This window comes from Dromaius novaehollandiae, chromosome 5, assembly GCF_036370855.1.
Source record: "Dromaius novaehollandiae isolate bDroNov1 chromosome 5, bDroNov1.hap1, whole genome shotgun sequence".
In the NCBI taxonomy this organism is placed as follows: Eukaryota; Metazoa; Chordata; class Aves; order Casuariiformes; family Dromaiidae; genus Dromaius; species Dromaius novaehollandiae.
The window spans coordinates 64,263,872-64,278,228 of NC_088102.1; the positions used below are offsets into that span (position 1 = coordinate 64,263,872).

Sequence of the window (14,357 nt, forward strand, 5' to 3'; positions counted from 1 at the left end):
AAGAAAGGAAACTGGGTTATAAACCCTTATTAGCACTATCCAATGTGAAATATGGTTATTTTACATTAAAGGCAAAAATTGCATCATTTGCTGACTGAATCACAAAACAGCTTTACTTCACATTGCATATATCCTTCATGTTAAAAGGAACTTTGTTTTGAAGTAATTCCTTCCATTTATTTTTCTTTAAATGACAAAATCTGTCTCCAAGGCAAGAAAACTAAAACAACCCAGCGTATTTTCTACAAGCAGTATTCTGTACGTTATCTCAGTTAAAACATTTAGAAATGACTCATCACATTAAAAACTCATTTAAAGCAAACTAACTGTAACACACACAATGGCTACAGTACCAAAAGAAATTTTGTTAGTAAGAAAATAAAACACAGAAGTACAAAATGTATTTTTTTTTTAAGACACTCAAAGCAAGATTAAAAGATTAAACAGAGAGCATACCACCTGTGTCAATGAGGTAAAAATCAATGCTCGGACAGAAGCTGCAAGTTCCAAGGAAAACACTAAGCCTCATTAAGATCAGTACATTCTAATAGTCTTTCACGTAAGGGGACAAGACCTTTACCATACAGAAAAGTGATAGCATTAGCATATCAGAGACCTATCAACAATATCACCTGAATGAGCTATCACATATCGCCTAAATTATTTGAATCAAAAGACAAACAGGTCAGTAAAAATTAAATATGAAAAATCTGAGATGTCGCTCACCTACTGCAATATAAAAGTCGTTTAAAAGAAAACCTTAATTTACAAACACTCAGAACTTGACAACTCACACTTCTCAGTGTTTGCAGAACAGTATCAATGGACATCAAGCAATACACGTCCTTTTGTCAATATGTAAAGTATTCCTATGACACTTTTTCTAAAAGATATCTTAAAATTAAATACTTAAATATTCTCCCAGGATGTGTTAAAACACACACCAAACACAGGTAATCTTAGAGATTATAAATCTACTTCTAAAACACACAGAAAACAATGACATTTAAAGCTTACTACGCAGTGAAAAGTTACTTTACTGCTGTTAACATAACTTATTCAACTTCATCTTTAAATAGTACTTTTTAAGTAAGAGCACATTTTAAGCCACTCAAATCAAAGTTAAGTACCACAAGAAAACAGAAAATATTATTAACCACCTTAGTTCACTTACTCCTTGGCAAACGGAACTAAAACCTGGCAAAGTTAACCAAAGATGGAAGGGCAGTTCAAATTTCAGATACTTCAGCACCTCTGAGAAAAACCTGACCAAATCTGATCAAATTCACAGTTACAGAGACAAATCCATTGCATGTTCTCAATTGACTTTTTCCCCAACAAACACGGAAGTCCCTTCGTCCTCCAAGGGTTCCCACTACAGTCTCCAGGAAGTAAGGCTGACTAGGTTAGTGAACCACTGTGTGATCAAAAATCAAAGTTAAAATTATTCCCTTTTGCTGTCGCTTTTCCCTATCTATATGCTTACACATATACAAGATACATATATACACATAGGTATATATACATATGCAGACACACACGAATGTGTGTGTGTGTGTGTGTGTGTGTGTGTGTGTATATATATATATAATGTGCATATATATGCACACACTTGAGGGTTTCATTTTGAGGCTCTAGACATATTAGGAAAAGGCAGAATTCATAAAGCTTTTAACACTTAAAATTCTCAGAGTTCATCTTTTGCATATTTGGGAGTAGTGTGTAGGTTTCAATTATGATGTGCTCATTTAGTTCATTACAATGTCTTTTAGAATAAATATATCAAAGAAGCATATATAGACAGCGCTATATGGAATGAATTAGTTAAAAACCAAAAGCCATCTTCAATTCTCATCGTCAGTAAGCTACTATAAATTAGGCTGTGTTTACCAGAGGTCAGAAGAACATGAACTCAGATAGTAATGTAACATACCTTTATCACCACCTGGAATTCTTACCCTATCTGTATTTTGAGGGAACTTGAACTAAACTGACTACATTTAAAATGAAAGCTAATCTACATTTTCTTTTTCATCATAAAACAACTCTCAGAACTTATGAAAGTATGTTAAATTAGGTACATAGAGTACATGGTAACAGGGACCTGTATAACTGGATGACTGTTGCATACAACACTCTGAGACCAACACCTGCCTCAGTGCAACTACCAATGCAAACTACAGTTTACAGACACCCTTACAACCTGTAAAACGCACTTTCCTAAACTCACTAAATGTATAAACTCCATTATTCAGAAATGTGGGGTTTTTTCAATCACATTTTTAGGCTAGGAAAAGCAAGTATAACCCTAAAGTAATTCTTCTCATAGAATCTTCCAGAAATTAATCAGTAAGACTTCTGTAGCTGTAAGAAAACCTCTATAATGTAATGCTACTCTTTTTGCAAATGATTTATTAAAACTTACTATCTAGAACACATTACAAGTCATCATAATGCTGTAAATGCACTACGACATTATATGCATAGGCTGTATATGCATGCATGTAACATGCACCTTCTATGAAAAAAGCACACATACTCATGCTGTAAAAGGAAACTGTTACAGAAAGATTAAATATACAGGGTCTGTAGGGTAGTATGAATTCTAACCAGCTGCATCAGCTACTAGTTCCTAAGAATTTGGTCCTTCTGACCAAAGCAGACCAAGACAAAGCAAGCAGCAATGACATTTCACATAGTTATTAAAAAACAAAGAAAAAAGCTTCTAAAGCAAAATCTCCTAGACAATATTTCCTTATGCAAAACATCAGGTTAAAAAAGATGTTTTGAAAGCCCAGTAAAGAAATGCAGTTTTGCCTTGAAATCCTTTCTGAAACATTGTAAATGTTCATAACAGAGCTCTGAGTAGCAATTACTCACTTTGAAACTGTCACTCAACTGTCACCATGACAACAACAAAAACCTTTTCTTGGGTAGAGAAGACAACGGGAATTTTAATTACTGCTCTTCATTCTGCTGACAGTTTGACCAAAATAAAATTCTACCCTGTATAAAAAAAATACCGATTTAAAATTTAAAGAATAACTTTGCCATGAATATATTCTTACTGTTTTTCCTCAAGCTTCTTGTTCTTTATAGGTCTCCCACCCCAAAAATTTACATTTAACATTTGCTATTTACCAATAATTTGAATTCTTCTCATATCAATACAGAGTAAGTGCTTTAAGTCAGCTCAGTGTGAAGTCTAAGATGTTATCAGGGAGTAACTCGTTGCAAAAGCATGTAGGCAAAGCCGTAGACAAGATATCTCATCTTTCTTCCAGCTGCTCCCAACAGCATGTAAGATTTTAGTCTAGGGCAAAAATAAAAACAAGTTCTTTTAAAGCGGCTTCCCCCCCCCATCCTTTTTTTAATATTTGATATACTGCTCCAGGAAAAAACAAGCAAACAAACAAACCCCACATTTTGGATCCTGCAAATCCTTATACATAAACCCCTAACTTGACAGGGCTAGTCATTAGTCACAGTATGCATAAACAAGCTTGCAGATTAGAAAAATATTTTCACTTGATTAAAATACACAAAGGGATGAAAAGAGGATCTCCTAGCAGTAATTTTTCTCCATGCTACTAAAAGACACATACTACAGGAGTTATTTAGTATAACCACATGACAATGATTTCCTTTAACAAGTTGGCAAGTGGATACAGCTTGGTCATCTCACAATTTGCCATTATTTGAAGCTGTTCACGCAGATGTGCAAAAAGCCATTTTGTTATACACTGATATGCATATTTATAGAGTTATAAATGTGTGTAATATTCACTGTGAAACACAAAAAAAAGGTTCATACAAGAGTAAGGCACAATGAATGGGAATGTATTCAAATTCTGAGGGACAAAGGAAGCTTGGATGAAAATTCTGAGTGCAGGCTATAGCCAAGGTAAGTGATAAACTGCAATACACAAACAAAACTAAACAACGGAACAAAAGCACACAAGAAAAAAGTAAAGTTCCTTATTCTGATAGTACAGGATATCCTGGATAGGAAACATGGATTCAATCTAGAAAAACACTTCTGGGAAAAAAGTTCCAAAACAAATATTCAAGAAAGACACTTAAAAATAAATCAATACTGAAAAGTCTGAAGTTCAATAGAGGGAAAGAAAAACAACATTTTCTATACACTAAGAAAGATTTTATTGAAGTTAATATTTGACCAGCAAGACCTTCGTGTCAATGAGAAGGCGGTGTCCCATGGAGAACGCTGAATTAGTTACAGGTCTCTAACAGTAAAGGAGAAGGCAGGAAACTGTCAGAATTGCTGGAGAAGCATCAAGTTAAATGGCTGAGTAAGTGTTTAAGAGGAATTCGAATCTAAACTAAATGTACAGTTTCACTAAGCACAAATACTTAAAGAGTATGATCCAAAACACCAAAAGGGCAACACTGAAGCAAGTACTTCAGAAATATTTCACAAGCCTCAAGTTTGTGTACAGATAACACCCAAAGAACTCTTTCACTCTCTCTGATCTGAACCTCTGGTAAGTCATTTAAAAAAAGAACATGGATGAAAAAAGAACACTATATGGGAAATAATCCAGAGCTGTTAGCTACAATAAAAGTCTTCCTCATCTCAACATTTAATTTCTATAGATTTGCAAACTGAATCCCTACTGATCTGAAATTCTTTGTCAAGGGTGTCATTTCTACTGTCATCTGGGATTCGCTAAAGCACTAAATCAATGAACGAAGGACAAAATAAAGTAGAGTTGACTACTCGCAGAAAATACGTGCATATTTTTCTAGGAAAAAGACTCTCTCTAATAAGAGTTAGTGTTGAACTACTTATTACAGCCAGGGAAAGAACTGGTAAGGAATCAAAGCCCTTTATTTGTGAACATTGTTCCAAATCATGACCAAGCAATGCTGAATACTCACTGCTTTTCTAAAATGTGCTGTTTAACAAAGGCAAACGTATTCATACAATTCAGCAAGTTCTACAGGGAAAATGCTCTAAATTAGTACAAAAAGAATTTCTGGTATGTATGCTGACAAAAAATAACCAACTAAATAAAAATCTAATCTTATTTTGTTTGAACAATCACTCTATAAAAGTTAATGGTCAAAAGCTGTACAGTTTTTATCACCAGTGTTGATTTAAATCAAATTTCCTACAGGGAGTAAATGTCTCAGAGGGACTAATAGAATTATTTAAATCAATATCTTGAATCCAGACTGGGTTAGCAAAGACAATAAATCACTAGCATACAGTGCCTGAATAGAGGTTTTTATGAAATATTAATGTAATCAATCCTTATCACAAAAGTCTCAAGTGATATCAATTGCCAGTATCACTTGAGTAATCCAAGCTTTTTGAAGAAGTGTTAGAATTAGCTATTTGTCTTGCGGTTGATCACTCAGAGATGGGCTTATAAAGGAAGCAAATACAGAGATGTGTAAATTACTGGTGTTACGATATACTTACTCCGCTAAAATGTAGTGGATTTCACTTCAACAATGGATAAGATTTTCTAGTACAGCATAACAAAAAAGATCTGATTTTTAAGATGAACAATCCACATTTTGATACTAGCTTTAAAGCCATACCTTTAGTCATTAAAATGGTAATAAAAGCAGCAAGAATATCTATATATACACACACACACACATTCTCTCTCACACTCTTTCCTGTTTTTAGTAGTATTTGTTTCTACAATATTTAAGGATTAACTGGTGGTATAAGTTAGGTGAGAAATAGATGATTTTAACTACACAGAGATTTACTATACCTTAGAGTAAATGAAAATGAAGCATTCCTGAAAGTCACATCTAACTTTAGTATCCACATGAACTTTCATCCTGCCAACTACCTAATTATTAGCTCAAATCATTCTAAATATTTTGCTGGCTATTTTTACATAGAATTTGACTTGCACCTTTAATACGACACTGCCTACATGTTATATGAAAGGGACAAGAAGAAGGACTCCACTGCTGCGATCTTTGGCTTTCCTCTGTCCTGGGAAACAGACATCTGTTAGCAATATCCCATAACAAAAAATCCAACATAAAATGATGTAGCACACAAACGTCTTTTTAAAGTTTATTGATAAAATTATGAAGTGATGGAACAGTATCACCTATCAATATGCATTTCATAATATTAAACTGAAAAAAAATGAGCCAGTAAGTGATTCTAATTTTAATTGTTGAATTACAAAGCCCTCAAGTTTGGCAATTCATCAAATCCTATAAATGCTGCAGTTTGTACTATATACAGAAGCATTTAACTTCTGCTGTATTAGAAAGAAAAATACTAGTTTAACTAATAGAAAGGAGCGGCAACTCAGAAACAATACCTTCCAGATACCAATAATGTTAATCTAATTAATCAGATTATCTCCTTCTAGCCCAAGGGTTACTGAAATTATTTCAATCATCATCTGGTTTCCAGAAAGATCTTAAATGTAAAAGAACTTCCAAATGCACAAACATCAGGATACCTGTTACAACAGACAAGTAGCATGTAAGGAGAAAAACAGATATACCAGATTTCAAAGCGTGCAAAAATTCAGCACGCATTATAATTTTAGGGAAGGCAAGTTCAAAATGAAAAGTGTAACTACCTCTTTCAAAGCAGCAAATAGAAAAATGATACATTTTTAAGGTGTGTTGTATACTCAGCACTTCTAACATGCAATGAAAAAGTGCTTCACACCTTTGCAGCACAAATTATTCTCCTCCAAAGTGTGTTCAGACATATACTATGCCATCCTTCTCATCTAATGGACCTTCTGGCCCACACATTCACAATTAAACTGTAGCTAAAATCTTCTGCTCTCTACTAAACAAACGGAAAGAAATCTTCAAGGAATTAATCTGAAGATCCTCCCACTAAGCAAGTTGCTAAGGATTATCCAGTGACTGCCCACACATTTACTGCTAGGTTAAATTTCCACGTATTTTCATATACTAGCACCAAAACTCAGAGATCCAAATAGGCAGTAAACAAGACTATATATATTCTTTGGAATATATATATTTTTTGAAAAGTACCAATGCCCTTCAAGTACGTTACATGACAAAAATAGGACTGTGTTGTCACTACTTAAATAAAAAAAATCATAAGAAGAGAAGCAGATGAGCAAGTCGGGTGGGAAGAATGACTGCAGGTAGTTTCAGGACACAGGGAAACAAGCTTCATTTCTTCTTCAAACACCATCTGTACTGTTCCTGCTCTCACAAGTTTGGCAGCATTCTTCCAGAACAGTGGGACAGGATGCCTATTAGGCAAATACTGATTTACCAATCACCTCTAACCGAGGTAAGATAACTACAGGATTTTTGTGCAAGCATAAATTAAATTCCATGAAGCAGCTTTAAAGACTCCCGACAGGAGGATTTCTAAGTCGCCTTTGTCCTAGAGACATCTCCCGTTCTCACTTTCTGCCCCTTTTTTCCTTCATCACCACCATGGAAATCTTCCTCAGGTCCTGTATACATGAAAATCGTCCATACAAGAGCACAACACAGTGCACAAACCATGAACCTGAGTCCTGTCGCGACACCTCTAAAACCAGAGTAAATCAACAGCTGAAAGGAAGCAACAGGTGCCATTTGGAGACAAATAATGATGTTTTAAGGTCTAAAAGATGGTCTTGGTACTAAGTATTACCCACAGTTGTTACTGTAGCTCTGACTTCAAGTTTTATAGATACATTCTCACACTTTCACATGTAGAACTCAGAGCATCAGATCTTTTAACAGCACAGTCTTGGGTACTGGGGTGGTTTTTGTTTGCTTTTGTTTGCTTTTTAAAAGAAAGGTTGACTAGTATATTGACCTAGTAAGGCCAACCCTTATGCTCAATGGAACCAGTTTCCACAGATTCCTGTGGGACAACTCACATCATATATTTGCTCTAAAGCAGCTTTTCTTGCCATTGCCTGGAAAGGGAAATCATTTTCTGTAGACCTAATTCAGCCATCTCAGTTACATTTCTAAATCTGAATCTCAAAAAGTCTCCACAATCCATGGTTATCTTCAGCTGGGCACCAATAATGGTTGTCAACATTTCAGCAGGTTTTTATGAAGTATATAAACCTTTATGGCTTGGATCTGAGACTAATGTCCCAACACTTACGGGTCTTCACTTTCCCAAATCAGTGGACTCAACTAGTAATGATTACTCCAGCAGAAGAGTTCTGGCTAGTATTCAAACTGGGGTTAATATGCTGCACATGATGCAATGAGAAGATGAATGAACTGTCAAGTAAAAATAAACACCACACGATATCCACAACTGGAAAAACACTAGTAAAGAGGTAATAGTTCAAAAATAACATAGCAGAGAATGCATTCATGTATTGAGACTGATTCTTTGGGAAAGACAGATGGACAGAAAGACAGACTGACAGAGAGAAAAAACCACTTAACAAAGCTAAGTAGGCTTGCTAAGTATTGCTTCGAAGAAACTAGGCCCAAACACTTGGTGCAGTTCCTGGCCACTTCAGTACTGCAGTGGAACAGAATAAATGCTGTAACTTGCTACATATCTGTAACAGTTCTAACTTCTAAAAGTTCAGAGTCATGACTCAAAAAGTGGAGATCATGGGGGCATACTTGTGAACTTCGATAAACCATATTCTACCTAACTTTCAGTTGAGCCTAGAAGGAGGCCATATTGAGAATATATCTTAAAATTTATAAACTACACAATGCAGTGACTTGAAAGTAACCTCATTATTTTAAAATTGCCCAAACTTAGTAAGTACAAACATTCAGTAGCTTAGGTGTTAGGAAAAATTAATTTTAAAACTTGGAAAATTATGGCATCTAAGCAAGTCGGGTTTTCAGAACTGCTTGTCCTTAAAATAAGGGGTCTTTCTTTGGGAGCCTTTAGCATCTGAAATACAGAAAATCATGTCCCAGCAGGGTGAGAGTGGGCAGAAAAAGAATATAGAGAGAAAGCACAATGGAGTGAAATCAAGGACCACGGTGCACAGCAATAGAAAAGTTTACATTAACAAATCCACTGCCGATTTGTCTAATGTTTTCAGTGCATACAAATAAAGCAGGCCTGGCAGACAACAGCAATAATTCCATAAAAGAAAAATATTCTGCCAGTGAAGGAACATAAAAGGCTCCTAGTAGGTATTAATAGATCAGTGCTACTTTTCTCAATTTGAACAATTCTGAATTGCAAACCAAGATTTACACATTACAAGCTGACACAGGCTACATACTGAATATTCCGCATTTTAAAAGCTTTATTATCCATCTATGGTGACACAATGAAGGGAGAAAATAAACCTGCCTGTAAGGTTTCCACATGAATTTTTCCTCTAGTCAGGATCTGAACTACATAACTGCATCTTTCCCTTTCCAAAAGCTCTATCAACATTTTTGTTGTTCTTCAGACATCACAGAACAGCTCACAAACACTGGAGTTGAAGCAACAGAGGTACCTTGTGAACACACCTGAAAATCATTCTAATTAAGTCTAGTCAACCTGCAAGACAATATACAAACTTTTCTCTAATCCATATCACACGCCGACTCTTTTCATCAGTCTGAACAATTTCCAACAGAGAAACTCTCATGAACAATGTCTGGATCACTGACAACACTTGCAACCCATCTTCCCTTGCATCACCCGATGGAAAACAAAGGCAAAATTAAAGACACCGGAATTACAGGCAATAATCTAACTTTGTCTTTTATTTTGCCTCAGACATGTTTTAAAACAATAGGAAAGACAGAACAGCTGTAGGAAAATCAAAGGGAAACACTTTGGCTTTCACTCATAAGAGGACAGAAGGAAGGGAAGGAAACGGTAAAAGCTAAAGTTGGCTGAGAGAGACAAAAGGCAATTAACTTTTCAATACAATAATAAGGGAATAATTACTCTTACACAGCAAGAGTTACAAATTCTGTAAACAATGACATATTTCAAATTTAGAAATCTATGCTAAAGTCCTTTACCCAGTCAATAGCAGACAAGTGAAAAACAAATCATTTTTACTACAGCCATGTTTGAACAGACTTAAATGGAAGGAGTAACCTGGTAAGAAAACACGGTAGGGACAGACCTAATGACACGTCTTAAAAGCAAGAAAAACAAGCTTAAACTTGATGCAGTCTAACAGGAGAGCCAAGGAAAGGATTTAAAAAAAAAAGCTTGGTGTAGTTAAAGCAGCAGGCAAAAGGTGGACTACCTATATGGGAACAGGAACGGGAGGACAGAGAGGAAGAGTGCTACAGAGCTCTAAGAAAAGTCACAGTAACCCTGATGAGTGACAAGGGCCCAAACCAGAGGCTCTGTAAGTTCTAAGAAAAAGAGAGACAGACCTACAGCATTTTAGGGAAAGGGGCAGTGATGTATGGGCACAGCTACAATTTGGAGAATAAAAGAAAACAGCAGAGATGATATCCCACTTCAGAAGAGGGCAGTAGACACAGGGAAGACAAAACTAATGTCAGCATTACACAGTGAGATTCTGAGAAGAAAAACCAGGAATTGTCACAGCAAGCAAAATCTAATCATAAGACATGCGAGAGACTGCAATGAACCAGACTAGCGCACATCACTGTCTGGAAACAACACAGGCCCTAATTTCTGACAAAGTGTGCTGTGCCACCCGATTTGTGCTTCTGTCTACTGGTCACCTGGGGCTTGTCATATCCAAGACAGGCGTGTTAGGGAAGCAGGAACAACTTCACCCATGATGATGCACTGCCCTGGCACCCTCCCCAGATGAGGTCCTAGTCCTCAGCCAATGCTGAGGACCACTGTAATGGAATGTCTTTAGCAGATGATTATTCTTCACTTGAAGTTAGGAGTAAATGAAATCACTAACAAGAGCTGAAAACCTGATGTAAATTTTGAAGTGTTAGCATCATCAGCATTATCTGCATTGCAGTCATTTGATCAGTGTACAGAGGCATTAGGATTCACATGCCAACAGGAATGACCTTCTGTTTGAAACAGTGACTTTAATTAAAGGTAGCCATCCTCAGCATGTAAGAAAGTAGTAGTGTATTTTCTGTAAAGAACTGAAAAAAATGGAACATGTAAGTAACCATTTGTAAGTGTTCAAATTTAGGCTTATTTTCCTAAAGGAAGATGTCCTTCAGCAAGACAGTTTTACCTAGAGAAATTCTTCAAAGGAATTACAGAGCTGATAAAACCGGATTAACAATGTCATAAATCATATCTCTATCAAAATAACAGCATTAAAAATGAAACTAAAAATAGTCTACATCTTATTTGAATAGATACTATCTGTATTTACCAATTTGTTATAATTCAAGTATTAGATGTTACTTATTCAAATTTAAACATAAATCTTTGTATCAGTTATTTTTTTCCTGTAGTTAATTCTTGTAAAAATAACACTTTTGAGCTATGGCAATGTCCTCATTTCTCATTTAATAAGAAGTTTTGAATTGGCATAGAGAAGAAACTTGCAAATTTGTTCCTTTCAAATTTTCTACCTGCACTTCAAATTTTTTTTCTGCAAAGCAAATTGTAACCAAATCCTATAGTTTACATTTCTCAATTTATTAACTAAATGCTGCACAAACCAGGACCTTCTGTAGGACCATCCTTTATATCGCAGGACTTATTACCAGCCAATATTTCTTTTACTAAGACTAGTAAGAACAGTATTTCTTCCTAGGCTCCATTTCTAAGATACGCTTAAAGTTAGTTTTGATACTTCATTTCAAAAACAATGCATCAAGAACATATACTCTCTACAGTGTAGGACGATTCTATGATGTACCTTTTGCTACATAATCCAAACTCCCCAATACACCAAGTAAATCTCAGAAAACATTAAGATATATCTTTATTAGGATTTTAAAAGGATTCAAGAGGTATCTTATCCAGCTATCATAAGCTCTAAGAGAACCAATTACAGTTGTAAATCTTGGGAAGCAAACTACAGTACTGAAGAAAGAACTATAATAATTCCTTAACTTAATTTTGTAAGTAGATTAGTCAACTACCGAAGCAAAAAGGGTAACAGAAGAACTGAACAGAACGCTGAACATCCACTGTCATTTCGGAAAACAACGTTGTATATATTTACACCCACCATAAGCACTCTGGAACAGTTCTGTTCCAGAACACACATGCAAAAATTCCTCTAAAGCAACACAGATAATGCAAAACGGTCCAGAAAAATAAACTGCCTTTTCCTGCCAAAATCCTCAGAAAAATTAAAGTACAAAAAATTTTACGTCAGAATCTCTAGTTACCATAAACATTTTTCCTTTTTTTTAAAAAAAATATAAAGAATATGTTATAAAACAGCTGTTAGAAAAAAATAACACAGAACTTGTTGTAACTGGTTGTGCTGGCCAAATATCAATGTCATTAGAAGAAGATACAATAAAATTTCTCTGCATAAAGAGCTTGAAATACCAGATATCGCAAAGTAAACAAAAAGAAATATTCAGTTTCAGTCGAATTAATTATGAAAGTAATCCACATCAGAGCTACTGCTTTGTATCAAATGTAGTTTATACTTTAGTCTCCTTTTAAGGATACTTAATAGATAGCATTATTATAATGCTCATTTTCCCCCCTTTTCTGACAGAATGATTTACAATGAATTGTTGTAATCTGCAAGTGCATTAATCTGATTACATGCTTACCATTAAGTGTAACCTGAGCCATGCTTGCAGTCTGGGAAGAGACTTGGGGAGCCAGAAGGTAAGGTGTGTAAGCAAGCCAGCAGTGACACACATGCCTAAAGAAGGCAAGAACCAATATCACTCAACACAGGCGAAACTGGCAACACACCAGGGCCAAGAGTTTCACAAGTGCTGTTTAAAGTTGGCGTAACATAAAGGCACTTGTGGTGTCAAAAGTTTGTGCTGTAGACCACAAGGCAGCTGCATTTGTGAATGTGCTAATCTACTGGCCACTCACTTTTTAAGTTAAGATCTGACAGAACACAGGAGATTAAAAGTAAATAAATAAATTTAAAAAGTGAACAAAATAGACTAGGGGAAAAAAGGGAGGGGGTCAGAGAGAAAGAAAAGAGAAGAGATTTCCCATACCAGAAATATTTTTTTATAAGAAACACATTCTTACCTAGCACTACTTGATGAAACTGGTACAAGAACCTCAGTACTAGTCCACACATTAACCAGCATCTCTCAGTCAGGATTTTGCGCTTGAACCTTCCAGACAAAATTTAAAAATGGTGATCTTGCAACCTGCTTTGTCTTTTACAGTTTTCCTATTATTTTGTCTTCTCAAAGAGCTGTCTGTACTTAAGATTTATTCCCTGCAAGCAAAACTCTTTTTTCAAGTTCAATCTTGCTTAATGAGCTACTTTTTATTATGTGAAGCTTTTTAATGTGTTGTTTGTTCTGTCAAGCCCAAGTAACTGCTGACATGAGGCCCCTTGGAAAAAAAAATTTTTTTTTTTGCTTAAAAGAAAACTTTTTATTAGTCTATAAAGCAGTTACATAAAATTTACACCATTTTAATATAAAAATAGCCTGTCCCCACGTTAAATACCACAAAGAATATAATAAACAAAGCTGTCTTCTTCACATTTTGATCATTCTCTTTCATTTAAATCAGAATTTAATATACTCCTTTTCAGAAGTAAATGAGATAGCTAGTAAGAGAAGCACTAGCTTTCTTCACGAGTTCTAGCGTCCTGAAAAAGGAATTCTTATCCATCTAAAAAGCAGACACTTATCTCCCTTTCCCTCCAGTACAAAAGCTCCATATTGCTGTAGGCATATTAAAAAAAAAAAAAAAATCAAATTCTGTGGGGAAATATAGCTTCTAAGGCCAGCCAGAATTTAGCATGCTATATTCTTAGATATATTCTGGCAATTTGGTCAAAAATTTTGCCCTCCCCTTCCTCCTCCTCTCTCCCTACGAGGCAGGGAAAATAAAATGGTTGAGAACCATAAGAAAGGACAAAAATACCAGAACATTTTACCTCAGTGGATTTACTTATTCCAAGAAAATGAAATTCTAAATCCTTGTCTTACACGTGCATACTTCTGAAGATCCAGAAGAGTTGCATCAATAGTTACATAGGAGTTTGGTCAGTGCTACTGAACAGGCCAATTTCTGCCCTTCATGTTATTAATTCTTGATTGATATTTGCCTGAACTCATTATTTCTTAAACATTTTGGTTTGACTAAACTTGTCAGATTATGCTACAAAGTTCAGTAATTGTTTCATTCCTTTAAAAGCACTCGCTTTCTCCTAGTACTCTAAAGCATGAAGATGATCAAGATTTATACCTCCATCTAAAACACAGCAGCAAAAAAAATAGGTAAAAATAAAGAAATGGGTGCTGATTAAATACTAACATTTAAAGTGGACAGTGGAGAAAGGTCCCCCTCTTCAACA

General features: G+C 35.3%; 1 protein-coding gene across 9 annotated transcripts in view; it reads right to left on the bottom strand.

Moving 5' to 3' along the window:
- Positions 1-14,357, bottom strand: part of PLEKHA7 (pleckstrin homology domain containing A7) — a 160,885-nt gene that overhangs the window by 87,689 nt on the left and 58,839 nt on the right. Inside the window, exons 1-2 of one of the 9 annotated variants that reach the window (XM_026104509.2) lie at positions 13,070-13,112; positions 12,628-12,722 (exon numbers count right to left, since the gene is read on the bottom strand). The exons of 7 other annotated variants lie outside the window; for them this stretch is intronic. Coding sequence is in view for 1 of the 2 variants with exons in the window: in XM_026104506.2 (XP_025960291.2) it covers positions 13,070-13,131 (62 nt within the window). In the remaining variant the exon portion in view is untranslated. Of the gene's footprint in view, positions 1-12,627; positions 12,723-13,069; positions 13,159-14,357 lie in introns of those variants that run through there. One more of the 9 variants, XM_026104506.2, reaches the window with a different exon arrangement.